We start from the raw sequence: 14,347 nt of genomic DNA, 5'->3' as shown, positions 1-14,347 counted from the left end.
CATTGGTGTTGATTGTAGAAACAAGTAATATGAAGTCCTTGACAATTTCAATCTTTTCTCCATAGTGAAGCTGTTTATTGGACCAGTTGTGAGGATTTTTGTTTTCTTAATATTGAGGTGTAATCCATACTGCAGACTGTAGTCTTTAATCTCCATCAGTAAGTGCTTCAAGTCAACCTCACTTTCAGCAAGCAAAATTGTATCATCTGCATATCTCAGGTTGTTAATGAGTCTTCCTCCAACCCTGATTCCATGTTCTTCTTCAAATAATCCAGGTTTTTGGTTTATTTGCTCAGCATTCAAATTGAATAAGTATGGTGAAAGGGTACAACCTTGACACACCCTCTTCTTGATTTTTAACCATGCAGTATCCCCTTGTTTTGTTTGAATGATAGCCTCCTTCTCTATGTACAAGTTCCTCATGAGTACAATCAAGTGTTCTGGATTTCCCATTCTTCTCAATGCTATCCATAATTTGTTATGATCCATACAAGTGAATGGTTTTGCATAGTCAATAAAACATAAGTAAACATCTTTCTGGTATTCTTTGCTTTCAGTTAAGATCCATCTGACATCAGCAATGATACCTGTCTTTCTGCATTCTCTTCTGAATCCAGCTTGCATTTCTGGAAGCTGTCAATATACTGCTGCAACCGTTTTTGAATTATCTTCAGTAAGATTTTACTTGCATGTGATATTAATGATATTGTTCAATAATTTCCATAATCTGTGGAATAACCTTTCTTTGGAATGGGTACATATATGTATCTCTTCCAGTCAGTTGATCAGGTAGCTGTCTTCCAAGTTTCTTGGCATAGCCAACTGAGTACCTCCAGGGTTGCATCTATTTACTGAAACATCTCAATGGGTATTCAGTCAACTCCTGGAGGCTTTTTTTTTTTTTTTTTTTCCAGTTCCTTCAGTGCAGCTTCAACTTCTTCCTTCAATACCAGTGGATATTCATCATATGCTACCTGCTGAAATAGTTGGACATCAAACAATTCTTTTTGATATGGTTATTTTGTGTCTTCCTTCAATCTTCCTTTGATGCTTCCTGCATCATTCAATATTTTGCCCATAGAATCCTTCAATATTGCAACTTGAGTCATGAGTTTTTTCTTTAGTTGTCAGCTTGAGAAATGATGAGGATTTTCTTCCCTTTTGGTTTTATAACTCCGTCTTTGCACATTTTATTATAATACTTTACTGTGTCTTTTTGAGCTACTCTGAAATCTTCTGTTACTTTATTTCTGCATTTCCTCCATTTACTATACATACTCTACATTCAAAAGCAAGTTTTAAAGTCTGTGCAGACATCCATTTTGGTCTTGCTGCCTTCTTAATGACTGTTTGCTTTCTTCATATATGATTTTCTTGATGTCATCCCACAACTTGTCTGGTCTTCAGTCATGCATCAGACATATTCTTCAGTGGCCTGTAAATTCAGGTATAAATATGATTGTAATCAAGGTCATATTTTGGCTCTCATGGACTTATTTTAATTTTCTTTAGCTTCAACTTGAACTTGCATATGAGCAATTGATGGTCTGTTCCACAGTCAGCTCCTGGCCTTGTTTTGACTGATGATACTGAGATTCTCCATCATCTCTTTCCACAGAGTAGTTGATCTGTATTCTCTGTATTCTGGTGAGTTCTTCATGCATAGCCAATGTTTATGTTGTTGACAAAAGGTATTTGCAATGAATAAGTCATTGATCTTGCAAAATTCTATCATGTGATATCCAGAGTCATGTCTATCACCAATGCCATATTTTCCAATTACCTTTGATTCATCTTTGTTTCCAACTTTCACATTCCAATCACCAATAATTATTCATACATCTTGATTGCACATTTGGTCAACTTCATACTGCAAAAGTTTGTAAAAATCTTCAATTTCTTCATCTTTGGTTTCAGTGGTTGGTGTGTACATTTGAATAATAGTAACCTTAACAGTAATCTTAATAGTAATCTTAACCCAGCCTTCTTTGTAGGAGTATGGGTATTGTCCTATCACTGACAGCACTGTACTTCAGGATAGTTCCTGAAACATTCTTTTTGATGATGAACATGATGCCATTCTTCAATTTGTCATTCCTGGCAAAGTAGACCATATAACTGGATGATTCAAAATAAGCAATATCAGTCCATTTCAGCTCACTGATGCCTAGGATATTGATCTTTATATGTTCCACTTCATTTTTGACAACTTCCAATTTTCCTAGATTCACATTTCCATTTCCTACATTCAATGTTCTGATTATTAATGAATGCTTGCAGTTTTTTTTTTTTTTCCCATTTTGGGTCACACCCCACCAGCAAATGAAGGTCCTGAAAGCTTTATTCCACCTACATCATTAAGGTTGACTCTACTTTGAGAAGGCAGCCCTTACCTGGTTATATTTTGAATGCCTTCCAACCAGAGGGGCTCTATATCAGAAAATGTTTCATGGCTCTTCATAAAGTTTTCCAGTAATGTATCAGACAGTGCTATTCATAAGGTTTTCACTGGCCGATTTTTTTCAGAAGGGGATGGTTCCTTCCTTTTTCCCAGTCTGTCTTAGTCTGAGAGTCTGTAGCAGACAATGTATTGTCCTGGGCAAATCTGCTGAAAACAAACAAACAAACAAACAAACAAAAAACCAAAAAACCTCTTTAAAGTGTTAAAGAGAAAGATGTCATGTTGAAGAGTAAGGTGCAGCTGACCCAGGTCATGGTATTTTCAATAGCCCCACATGCATGTGATAGCTGGACAAAAAGCAAGGAAGAGTGCATTTCAATTGTGGTGTTGGTGAAGCATATTGAATGTACTATGGACTACTAGAAGAACAAACAAATCTGTCTTAGAGGAAGTTCAGCTGGAATGCTTCTTAGAAGCAAGAATGGCCACATTCGTCTCTTGTACTTTGGTCAAGTTGTCTGAAGGGACAAGCCCCTGGAGAAAGACATGATGCTCAGTAAGGTAGAGGGTCATCAAAAAAATGGCAGACTCAACAAGATGGACTGACACAGTGACTGGAACAATGGGTTTGAGCTTGGCAACAATTGTAAAGATGGCACAGGGTGGGACAGTGTTTCGTTCTCTGGTACACAGGGTCCCTATGACTCAGAACTGACTCCAGGGCACCTAACAACAAGAAGTATATTATTAATCCTGAAATTTTCTGTGATACACAGCATAGAATTTCTGAGGTCATGGCATGAACAATGAACGTGGGGATAGTGAATCTGAATTCAAGGATTAATCTTCCTTTTTCTGGACATTTGGTGGTGGAAGTCCTAGGCAGGCTTCACAGTGTCATTGGTTATATTCCAACTACCAACCTTTGGGTTAGTAGCCCACTGCAAACCATTTGTGTCACCCAGGGGCTACTGACTCAAAAATACACATATACTTTCTCTTTCAACTCCTAAAACCTACTTCTTTTGTAACCTTCAGCAGATTTATTTTTCAGAGGGCAAGATAGAGAAAAGAGGCAGGCTACAAAATTATCAAAGTGATATACAAATTTCCTTCTGGTAAAATTAGGTTATTCATGTGTCTACAATAAATGGTCTCATATATATTTTGTTTTGCTCATGTAAACTAATGAATGCACATCTGTAACCAAATATTGCTTTACAAATGGGCTTACAAAATACTTATCATTCTTACTTTTTTCTTTGCAAGCCATAATTTATGATACAAATTCCTTATTCAGATCCTGATGTTAACATTAACTGCTAAACTACTGAATCTTATATCCATATTTTTTCTCCATCTTTGAATATTTAAATAAAATAAAGTCCATAACGCTTTATTTACCTCCAAGTCTTGCCCTGATGGAAACGTCTGGCACTGCCCTGGAATTCCATGTCTTATTCTGCTGTAGTTCTTCTAATAGAATTTTTTTTCTCTTTATTGTTGTATTAAATCTTGTGTCTGGTCTGGGAACTCGATGTTGAGGTTTCACATCACTAAAATCCACCAGGTTTGGTATTGTTCTGCCAACGTCAGGCTTTAAATCAGCATCACCACCTGGACTTAAAAACTGTGAACAGGGATCACCTAAGGGGACGTCATCCCTAAGTGGAAACAATGGATAATCTGGACCATAAGGTGGGGGATAAGGATAATGTAGATGATAGTCTGGCAGGACTGAAGGGGGATAAGGATGAAACTTAAGAAAAATAGGACTGCATTTCTTTTCAAATCTGCCATAGTTATGTCTGTCCTCAATTCCTGTCACAAAAGGGATGTTCATTTTCCTTAAGAGATCACAGTAGTGTGGATAATCTCTTTTATCAACACTATTTGTTGCTGAAAGGATTGTCCCTTTAGGAATACTTATCTGTCCAGATGTACACTGTGAATCCATATCTGTGGTCTTTTACCTTCGTAAACTTTTGATAATTATAAATGAAGTGCTTCTGATGACTCTTTCCCTTTAACTCTGTAAAATCTTTTATTTCCAAGATTAGAGCTAATCAAACATAAAGTGATTGATTAAGCTCCTACATGTCTGTAAAGTAGATTTTTCTTCTTTTTCAGAAAAATACTTTTTCTTCATTAAAGGAAGAATAGGGCACTAAAGGAATAGGACAGGAGGTGGGGGAGCAAGAGTCTTTGTTGCTAGGCAACAGCTAGAACTGCTGTAAGACACTGAACCATTGATTATATACATCATAATTTGATTCTTGGGAAACATAAAAATAACCTTGGTAGTAGTATTTCCATAATACTTTCCTCCCAAATGTTCAGGAAAACTGCATTATTTTATTATATATTTTAAAATTTTGCCTTAAATTAGTATTTTATGGACGTTCCTGGGTGACGCAAATGGTTTGCACTCAACTATTAACCAATAGGTTGGCAGATTGAATTAGCCTCAAAAGAGAGGCCTGGCAATCTATTTTAAAAGATCACAGGCATTGAAAACCTATGAACAGTTCTACTCCAGAACACATGGGGTTGCCAAGAGTTGAAAATGACCCTACGGCAATGGGTTTGGTTTTTGGTTTTAATATTTTATGGGTAAAATAATATTCAGTAAGAAATATAAAGCAATTAATCCGATGACAATACATTTTTAAAAGGATACCTGTGAATACAATTGAGAATTTATTCAAATAGATATGTAAAATATAACACTTAGTACTTAAATGTAAATACAAATTTGCTGCAAAAATTTGTATTATACTATGGTTAAATTGGGGTCCCTGTGTAGCACAGATGGTTAAGCATTCAGCTATTAGCAGAAGTCTGGTGGTTGGTTCAGAGGCACCTATGAAGACAGGCCTGGTGATCTGTTTCTGAAAAGTTACAGCCCTGAATTCCCTATGGAGCAGTTCAATTCTACACACACTGACTCACCGTGAATTGGAATAGACTCAAAGGCAACTAACAACTATTCAGTTAAAAGCTGTATCTAATTTTTAAGACAAACAATTAGCAATTTAGAGGCAAAGTACATATTTTATATGTCCTGAATATTTATAATTTGCCTGAACTCTATTGTGATGTTCCTGGTAAGAACAATGAAGTTTTCAAAGCTCATGTCAAGATCACATCTAGACAAAAACAGTGACTAATTTTAATTTAACAAAGTAAATATATATTTGATTTGCTCAAAGGAACTGCAAGATATTGACCAAAATCCTAGCTGTATGCCAATTATTCAGGTATATTTTTAGGAAAACATGGCGAACTGTCTAAATTAAACCCCAGACCTTATATAGACTAAAAATGAATTTCTAGAGAAAAGAACCTACTCTGTGGAGTAAACTGTACTGAATATACTTTACCAAAACAATTAACACATGCATAAATATGTCTAGCAAACTCAAGAAATATGCAGAAATTATGTTAGTTTACACAGTCCTTGAGGAATGTCTCTGTTCTGGTCCTGGTCCAGATAGAGATTCTTCCTCTCCACTCAATGGTTTTTTAAAATTTTCTATGATTTGAATGCCTAGGTTGGGCAATCTACTTCCGTAGTGATACTGCCTCAGAAACCCAAGGAGGGGTCGCTATGAGTCAGGTCCGGCTTGACAGCACATAACAACAACAACAGTATGTGTCAAAAACTATCCTTGGGGTTAAGACTAAATTGATTGCAAAATATACAAGAGTCAGATGCATCATATGTAAATCACATCAACTATAAGGCAGCAAGGGGTGGTGATACCCGTTGTGGAACCAGAATACCTATGTCCCACATAAAGGCATTACAAGTTTGTGATAAAGCAATAAATACTTTGTTGTTGTTAGGTGCTGTCAAGTCAGCTATAACTCATAGTGACCCTATGTAGAACAGAATGAAACATTGCCTGGTCCTGTGCCAACCTCACAATCCTTGCTAGACATGAGCCTATTATTGCAGCCACTGTGTCAATTCATCTCATTGAGAGCCTTCCTCTTTTTGTTGATCCTCCACTTTACCAAGCATGATATCCTTCTGCAGGGATGGTCCCTTCTGACAACATGACCAAAGTAGTTGAGAAGAAGTCTGGCCATTTTTGTTTTCAAAGAGCATTTTGGTTGCACTTCTTCCAGGACAGATTGGTTAGTTCTTTGGGCAGTCCATGGTACTTTCTGTATTATTTGCCAACACCACAACTCAAAAGCATCAACTCTCCTTCAGTCTTCCTTATTCATTGTCCAGCTCTCACATGCATACAAGGGGATTGAAAATACCATGGCTTGGGTTAGGTGCACCTTAGTCTTCAAAGAGACAGCTTTGCTGTTCAGCACTTTAAAGAGGTCTTTTGCAGATTTGCCCAGTGCAATATGTTGTCTGATTTTTTTACTGCTGCTTCAATTGGTGTTGATTATGGAACCAAGTAATATGAAACAAATATGTAGGGAGGCTGAATTAGGGGGACAAGTGGCAATTTTGAAATCTTTTATTTATAGCCTCATATAACCAATGACAATTTTTAGTTCACCCAGCATCAATCACTTCTTAATAAAGGTGATAATACACATTGTTATTAGGCATTGTTTCTAGTTGCTCAAACTTCATTTTTCCATGGCTTTGCACCAACTACATAAAATTTCTCTTGTAATATTTCCATCAACTAAACCCTTAGCTCTGGTAGCATAGTGGCTAAGACACTTGCCTGCTAACCAGATGGCTGGCGGTTCAAACCCACCAGCCACTCCTCGGAAGGAAGGTTGGGCAATCCTACTTCCGTAGTGATAACTGCCTCGGAAACCCAAGGAGGGGTCGCTATGAGTCGGGGCCGACTCGACGGCACATAACAACAACAACCACAAACCCTTCTAGTTGCAGAACACAGTTGTGTTGTTGTTATCTATTGAGTCAGACCGACTCATAGCGACCCCTCCTTGGGTTGCCAAGACAGTATCACTACGGAAATAGATTGCCCAACCTTCCTTCGAGGAGTGGCTGGTGGATTTGAACCGCCAGCCTTCTAGTTAGCAGTCAAATGCCATAGGCACTATGCTAGCAGAACACAGTAGAGGGTCTATTTTCTGTCAAGCCCTCTAAAATATGGTCTGGCTACAATGACCTCTTGAGCTGATACCTTTGTTTTATACATTTTTTTTCTGAGTTTAGGTGAAAAAAAAAAAAAAATCTTCCAAGCTGAGTGCCGAAAATTCAATTTCATCAGTTTTTCCCCATCAAGCTTCCCCCTAACCCCAGGCCTCACCTTTAATTCTCACCATGTGTGCTTTCCATTCATTTCCAAAGTTCCATAGAGCCATAATATAGCAATAGCTGAAATTACTAGTTACAGGTGAAGGGCTGTATATGTACACTCGGTTCTAATGACAAGGAGTACCTGTTGTTCAGAGTTGGTCCACGAATACCGGAAATCCTAGTTTACCACCTTAGTTTATAAAAAGGCCTTCCTTCTGTCCCCGAACGTGCCCAGAATGGTGAAAGCTCTGGGGCCCACGACTTCTCTAATATCAGAATCTTCAACAAGTCACATATCCTTTCCAAGATTCCCTGATTGGCGGTGATATCCTGAGGCCATTACCTTTCCCACGATTTCCCTCTGGAGTTCTGGACCACACCCAATATTCAGCGAAGACTTGAAGACTCGGTAGACAACTCAGCGGCCACGTAGGCTCAGCAGCCAAGGCGGAAGTGGCAGCCGGTCCTTCCGGCCTGGGGCGACCCGCCAACTCCCTCTCGCGCGTGCCACCAGGGCGGGTGGGCGCGCGTCGCATAACGATCTTCGGCGCCGAAGGTCGGCAAGTGGCGGCGTGTGGATGGAGGCCTCGACCCCTGGCAGAGCGCGGCGGGACAGGAGGCGGGCCCGAGTTGTGGGCTACTGGCTCTCCAGTCCCGCTGTCCTCCTCTTTCTCTCCGCCTTCCTTGTGTATGCGCCCCCGTCAGGTGAGGCTGCAGCTCTGCGGGAGGTGGCGGCTCTGAGGGGTCGCCTGGGTTGGTTCCCAGAGTCCAGTTTTGTCCTCAGCGCGAACACCTCATTGCCTGCGTCCGGCAGAGCAGGAGCTGCAAATCAGAAACGACCAGTTTACTTGTTCAAATTATAGGATAGGTTTCCTTGATAGCATTTAAGTATCACGTACTGGTAATTTTTTATCACTACTAGTCGTCCCCCATAATAAATAAATAAATAAAACAACTAATGCTTTCGCTCACATTTCCTCCCATTTTGTTCAGCACATCTGTATTCACGAATAGGCCCTATGGAGTAACCTGAAACGTCTATCCGGCTGCCCTCACTGGGGCTGCAGATGCTCTCTACCTCAAAGAAGCACTTTGTGAAGCTTCTTTAAGACTTAGCACACATGCGTGATCACATTTACGAAAATCTTCTCTGTGTGAAACAAGAAAAGTACACTCGTATCAAGGATCATCTAGACTAGAGCAGTGGTTCTCAAAGTTTAGTTGGCATCAAAATCACCTGGCGGGCTTAATGGGTGGGACTCGCCCCAGACTTTTACAGTCCACGGATTTGGCCGCAGATTTGAAATTTCTTACAGATTCTCAAGAGATGGTAATGCTGCAGGCCCGGGATCACACTTGGGGAAACACTGCTCCAGAGAAATATTTACCTTTGTCACTTACTATAATCATTAATCTTGAACAAGAGGTTTATTTATTTATTTATTTATTATAGGAGGCATACAAAATAACTCTGTATTTTACATAGAAAAACAAATACTGGGGAAATTAATGTTTAAATTGGCGGAGCGGCTACCACCGCCGCCGCAGCCCTCCTGCCCCATGGCTGGGCTGTGTGCAAAGGGGAGTTCTGGTGGCGTAGTGTCTAAGGTATTTGACTGCTCACCAGAAGGGTGGCGGTTCAAACCTACCAGCAACTCCTTAGAAGGAAGGTTGGGCAATCTACTTCCGTAGTGATACCGCCTCGGAAACCCAGGGAGGGGTCTCTGTGAGTCGGATCCGACACCAGGGCAGTGAGTGTTTAAATAGAAGAGATCATTAAAAATCTCGTCGAAGTTTGAAAGTTGATTTGGTTGTTAATCATCTCCCTAGTTAAGTTCATGGATCATTTGCCATCTTTACATTTTATTGTGTTAAATTTGTTGATTTCTTCTTGTATATAGTTGATGTAATGATGTATTGTGCCTAATATTTCAATATATTTTAAAATTAGTAGTTAGCCTACTGGTTTGTCATCAATGATAGTGGAGCTCCATCTGTTGGTTTTAGCTGTAAACTACAGGAAATGCTGGGATTTTAAAATTTGACGTGTTGCTACCACTATTTCTTTCCTTCTTTGCATCCAGAGAGCTGAAATATTTTCTATTTTATTTCCAAAATAGTTTTAAGATACTTATGCACACAGACAAGAGAAAGAAGTTAGAGTTTAATTAAATTGTTATTTGACCAGAAAGGTTTTAGGTATACTATTTTGTGTTCAAGTTTTAGACTCTTTAAAATATCTCCCAGAATTGATAAATATAAAAGCGCAAAAAAGGTTCCTTTAACATGCTAAAAAATACTCAAATAATGGGAAATAAGAAATCCTCAAGAGTGTAAGTATGGAAGGGGTGTGGGATGTCAGAATGGCATAGGGAGGAAGGGTAAGAAGTAGAATGATTAGCTATTACAAGATATGCCAAAGTCCAGGTATCAAAGATCCTAAGCCTACTCTGCTATAAGTACTAGAATAGCCACTGATGCCCCTTTAATTGCCCTGTAGGAGCAGGATGCTTCTTGAATATGGTTTATGATCTTATCTTAGGTACTATAAAGCTATCTTTTGATAAAATAACAAGATCAGACATATGAGAGTAGTTATGTTGTTGTTGTTATTGTTATGTGTCATGGAGTCAAACCTATATCACATCGCAAGTGGATGGATTTAACAAACAGAATTTATTTCCTCACAGTTTAGGAGGCTAGAAGTCTGAATTCAGGGTTCTGGCTCTAGGGGAAGGCTTTCTTTGTCTGTCTGGAGAAAAGCCTTATTTCTTCTGAACTTCTGCTGCTGGGCAGTCTTCATGTGGGTTGGAATTTCTTTTCCCCCATCTTTCCTGCTTACTTGTTTAATCTTATTTATAACTCAGAAAAGATTGATTTAAGATACACCCTAATCCTATTCATGAATATAACAAAGACAGCCCATTCCCAAATGGGATTATTACTGTCACAGAAGTTAGGATTTACAACACAAATTTTTGGAGGACAACAATTCAATCTATAACAAAGGTATAAGAAATATGTAATCTATGAATATTAAAGACCTGATACTTACATAGCGTTTTACGGTTTGTACAATGTTTCCTGTCATGCAGCTCCTACAAAAACTCTTTAAGGCTGGAATTATTATTAGTCCCATTATATGCATGGGAAAACTGCAGCTTCTGGAGCTTCAAGTGACTTTCTCAAGATCAGTAAATGACAGAGTTAGAACTTAAACTCAGATCTTTTGACTTGAATCCCATACTTTCATTGCACTTTGCAACCTCTTTGTTAAAGGTTCTTGAGTATGAGGCTTTGTTGCATGTTTTATACAGCAGCTCCAATTTGTTCTGTGCACGCTATTAGGCCCATTACATTTGCTCATTCAGTAATGACTAAAGAATATCAGAGTATAATATATTTGACAATTACTATTTAATACTTCAGGAACCCTAGTGGCGCAGTGGTTAAGCACTCAGCTGCTAACTGAACCTACCCAACAATTACTCGGGAGAAAGACCTGGAGATCTGCTCACATAAAGATTACAGCTTAGAAAACCCTATGGGGCATTTCTGCTCTGTCGCATAATGGTGGTGTTGTTATGTGCCATTGAGTCGGACCCGACTCATAGTGACCCCTCCTTGGGTTTCTGTGGCAGTATAACTACATAAGTAGATTGCCCACCCTTCCTTCCGAGGAGTGGCATGGTATTTTCAGTAGCCTAATATGCCAGCCTTCTGGTTAGCAGTCAAGTGCCTTAGGCACTATGCTATATATAGTATATGGGTCAAAATTGACTCAACGGCACCTAATGATAAAAACACCATTTAATATTTATTATATGCAATTTATTATGCTTGTCCTGATTCTGGATAAATTGACATAAACCCTGGTCCTGCTATAAATGAGGCTTATAATCTAATAAGGAAAATGTTATATGTATATAAATAATATTAATGCAGTATAAAATGGGTATCATAGGAGAGGTCCCAATGATATACTATAGCAGAAATAAATTACAAGAACAAACAGGAGTTTGATAGAGAAGGGCCTTGTTATTTGGCTATATGAAGGCAGAAAATGTTCATTTTTAAAAATGAAAAGGCTACATAGATGTAGAAAAAGCCAGAAATGAGATATAGTAAGGAGAATATGAGAAGCAGTAGGTAAATTATTTCACTGGAACAAATGAAGGGAGTAGAGTTGGAGCTGAGATACCGAATGTCAGAAGAGATTGATTTACGGCCTTCCCCTTCAACTGAGATCAAATATTCATGATACTATATACTATTTTAATCTCTTGAAATTTCTACAAATTTTTGATGATTTCTCTTCTTTTCTGTTTGTTTTTGACAGTTGGATATTTGATTCGATTACCAAGAGGATTTCATTTGTCCCAAGATTTAGTGAAAATAGTGGGATCAACCAATTTTCCAGGTATGGACAAATACATTTTCTGTAGTCATAAGAAAGTGATCATTATTTATTTGATTAAATTTTCAGTTTTGCCCAAAAGGCTGAATTTTGTCAAATTATCTATGTCTTTTCATTCAATAGGAAAGGCATGTTTCATGCTGCCAGAATGGATTAAATTTGTTTCCATATAGTTAGATTCATGTAGGTGTGACTCTGGTATAATGGATTAAAGTGTGCAAAGAATAATTATTTCTAAGCATTTATGTGGTTAACTTTGCCTATGATGTTTTTATTGTTATGATATGTATGCAGTTCATATACAGTAAACTTACTTCAATGAGACCTACATATTATAAAGATTTTAGATTACTGCTACATATTATAAAGATTTTTTTTTAAAATTGAATAATAATAGTATTAACTGGTCTTCCTTTTAGGCATATGAATATTATGCTATCACTGACAGCACTATACTTCGGGTTAGATCTTGAAATGTTCTTTTTGATGATGAATGTAACATCATTACTCTTCAATTTGTTATCCCTGGCATAGTTAGCCATGTGATTGACTGATTCAAAATGGCCAATACCAGTCTATTTTAGCTGACTAATGTCTAGAATATTCATCTTTATGTATCCCATTTCACTTTTGACATTTCCAATTTCCCTAGATTCATATTTCTTACATTCACATTCCAATTATTAATGAATGTTTATAGCTCTTTCTTGTCATATGCTGAAAGTGAAGATGACTTAAAGGACTTAATGATGAAGATGAAAGACTACAGCCTTCAGTTTATATTGAATCACAATATAAAGAAAACAAAAATCTTCACAACTGCCCCAATAAGCAACACCCTGATAAATGGAGAAAACGATTGATGTTGTCAGGGATTTCATTTTACTTGCATGCACAATCAATGCCCATGGAAGCAGCAGTCAGAATATCAGATATCATATTGCCATGGGGACATCTGTTGCAAAAGACCTCTTTAAAGTGCTAAGGAGCAAATATATCACATTGCTGACTAAGGTGCACCTAACTCAAACCATGGTATTTTCAGTAGCCTAATATGCTTGTGAAAGCTGGGCAATAAATTAGGAAAATCGAGTAAGAATTGATGTATTTGAATTATGGTATTGGCGAAGAGTATTGAAAAATACTATGGACTGCTGGAAGAAAAAAAAAATCTGTCTTGGAAGAAGTACAGCCGAATGCTCTTTAGAGTCAAGAATGGCCAGACTTTGTCTCATGTACTTTGGTTGTGTTGTCAGAAAGAGCCAGTCCCTGGGGAAGGATATCATGCTAGGTAAAGCAGAGGGATAGTGCAAAAAGGGAGGACCCTCAATGAGATGGATTGACGCAGTGGCTGCAACGATGAGTTCAAGCATAGCAAAGACTGTGAGGATGGCACAGACTGGGCAGTGTTTCCTCTTGTTGTAACAGGGTTGCTATGAGTTTGGAGCTGATTCAATGGCACCTAACAAGAACAACAACAAAAGTTTTGCAGTGGTTGCAGGAGACATTGGCAACTTTCTTTTATCACATATTTTATTGACATATAATATACAAGCCATACAATATCTTCTCTTAAAGTGTACAACTCAGTAATTTTTAGTGTATTTATGAAGTTGTACAATAATTAAAACCAGTTATCTGTCACATCTAACTCATGGCAACTCATGTGTATCATCACTCATGTGATTTTAATGGTTGATTATCTGGAAGTAGACCACTGGAACTTTCTTCTGAGATGCTTTTGGGTGGCATTGAACCTCCAAACTTTCAGTTAGTGGCCACGTGCATTAATTATTTGTACCACCCAGGGACTACATGAAATCATTAGGAAATCAAACCAAGTCCAATGCCATTGAATTGATTCCAACTCATGGTGACCACCATAGAGGACAGAGTAGAACTGCCTCATAGGATTTCCAGTCAAACTGCTACATCTTTTGGAACAGCTGGAAGTTTCTAATCACTGACCTTGCAGTCAGCAGCCAAGGTCTTTAACCACTGTACTACCCATCTAATTCCAGAATATTTAAATGAAAAAACTCCATGCTGATTAAGCAAAAATGTCTCATTCTCCTGTCTCTTCAGCTCCTGGCAACCTTGAATCCAGTTTTTCATTTGCCTATTTTGGACAGTTCATATAAATGGAATAATAAAATATAATTCTTTTGTATCTGGCTTCTGTCACTTGTTGTTGTTGTTGTTGTTAAGTGCCGTCGAGTCGTTTCCGACTCATAGCGACCCCATGCACAGCAGAACGAAACACTGCCCGATCCCGCACCAGCCC

At 38.2% G+C, this 14,347-nt stretch overlaps 2 protein-coding genes across 2 annotated transcripts in view; one reads left to right on the top strand and one right to left on the bottom strand.

The window, feature by feature from the left end:
• SPATA48 (spermatogenesis associated 48) overlaps positions 1-4,358 on the bottom strand; it is a 191,187-nt gene extending 186,829 nt beyond the window's left edge. The window contains exon 1 of the mRNA XM_007943934.1: positions 3,806-4,358. Coding sequence (XP_007942125.1) covers positions 3,806-4,358 — 553 coding nt within the window. The remainder of the gene's footprint in view (positions 1-3,805) is intronic.
• Positions 4,359-8,167: 3,809 nt separating this feature from the next.
• LOC103199617 (zona pellucida binding protein) overlaps positions 8,168-14,347 on the top strand; it is a 334,522-nt gene continuing 328,342 nt past the window's right edge. Inside the window, exons 1-2 of the mRNA XM_007943932.2 lie at positions 8,168-8,351; positions 11,986-12,066. Of these exons, the coding sequence (XP_007942123.1) occupies positions 8,225-8,351; positions 11,986-12,066 (208 nt within the window). The 5' untranslated portion in view covers positions 8,168-8,224. The remainder of the gene's footprint in view (positions 8,352-11,985; positions 12,067-14,347) is intronic.

This window comes from Orycteropus afer, unplaced genomic scaffold (genome assembly GCF_000298275.1).
Source record: "Orycteropus afer afer isolate SDZICR_OR568_19922 unplaced genomic scaffold, OryAfe1.0 scaffold00115, whole genome shotgun sequence".
NCBI lineage: Eukaryota > Metazoa > Chordata > Mammalia > Tubulidentata > Orycteropodidae > Orycteropus > Orycteropus afer.
This window is presented reverse-complemented; position numbering and strand designations above follow the sequence as displayed.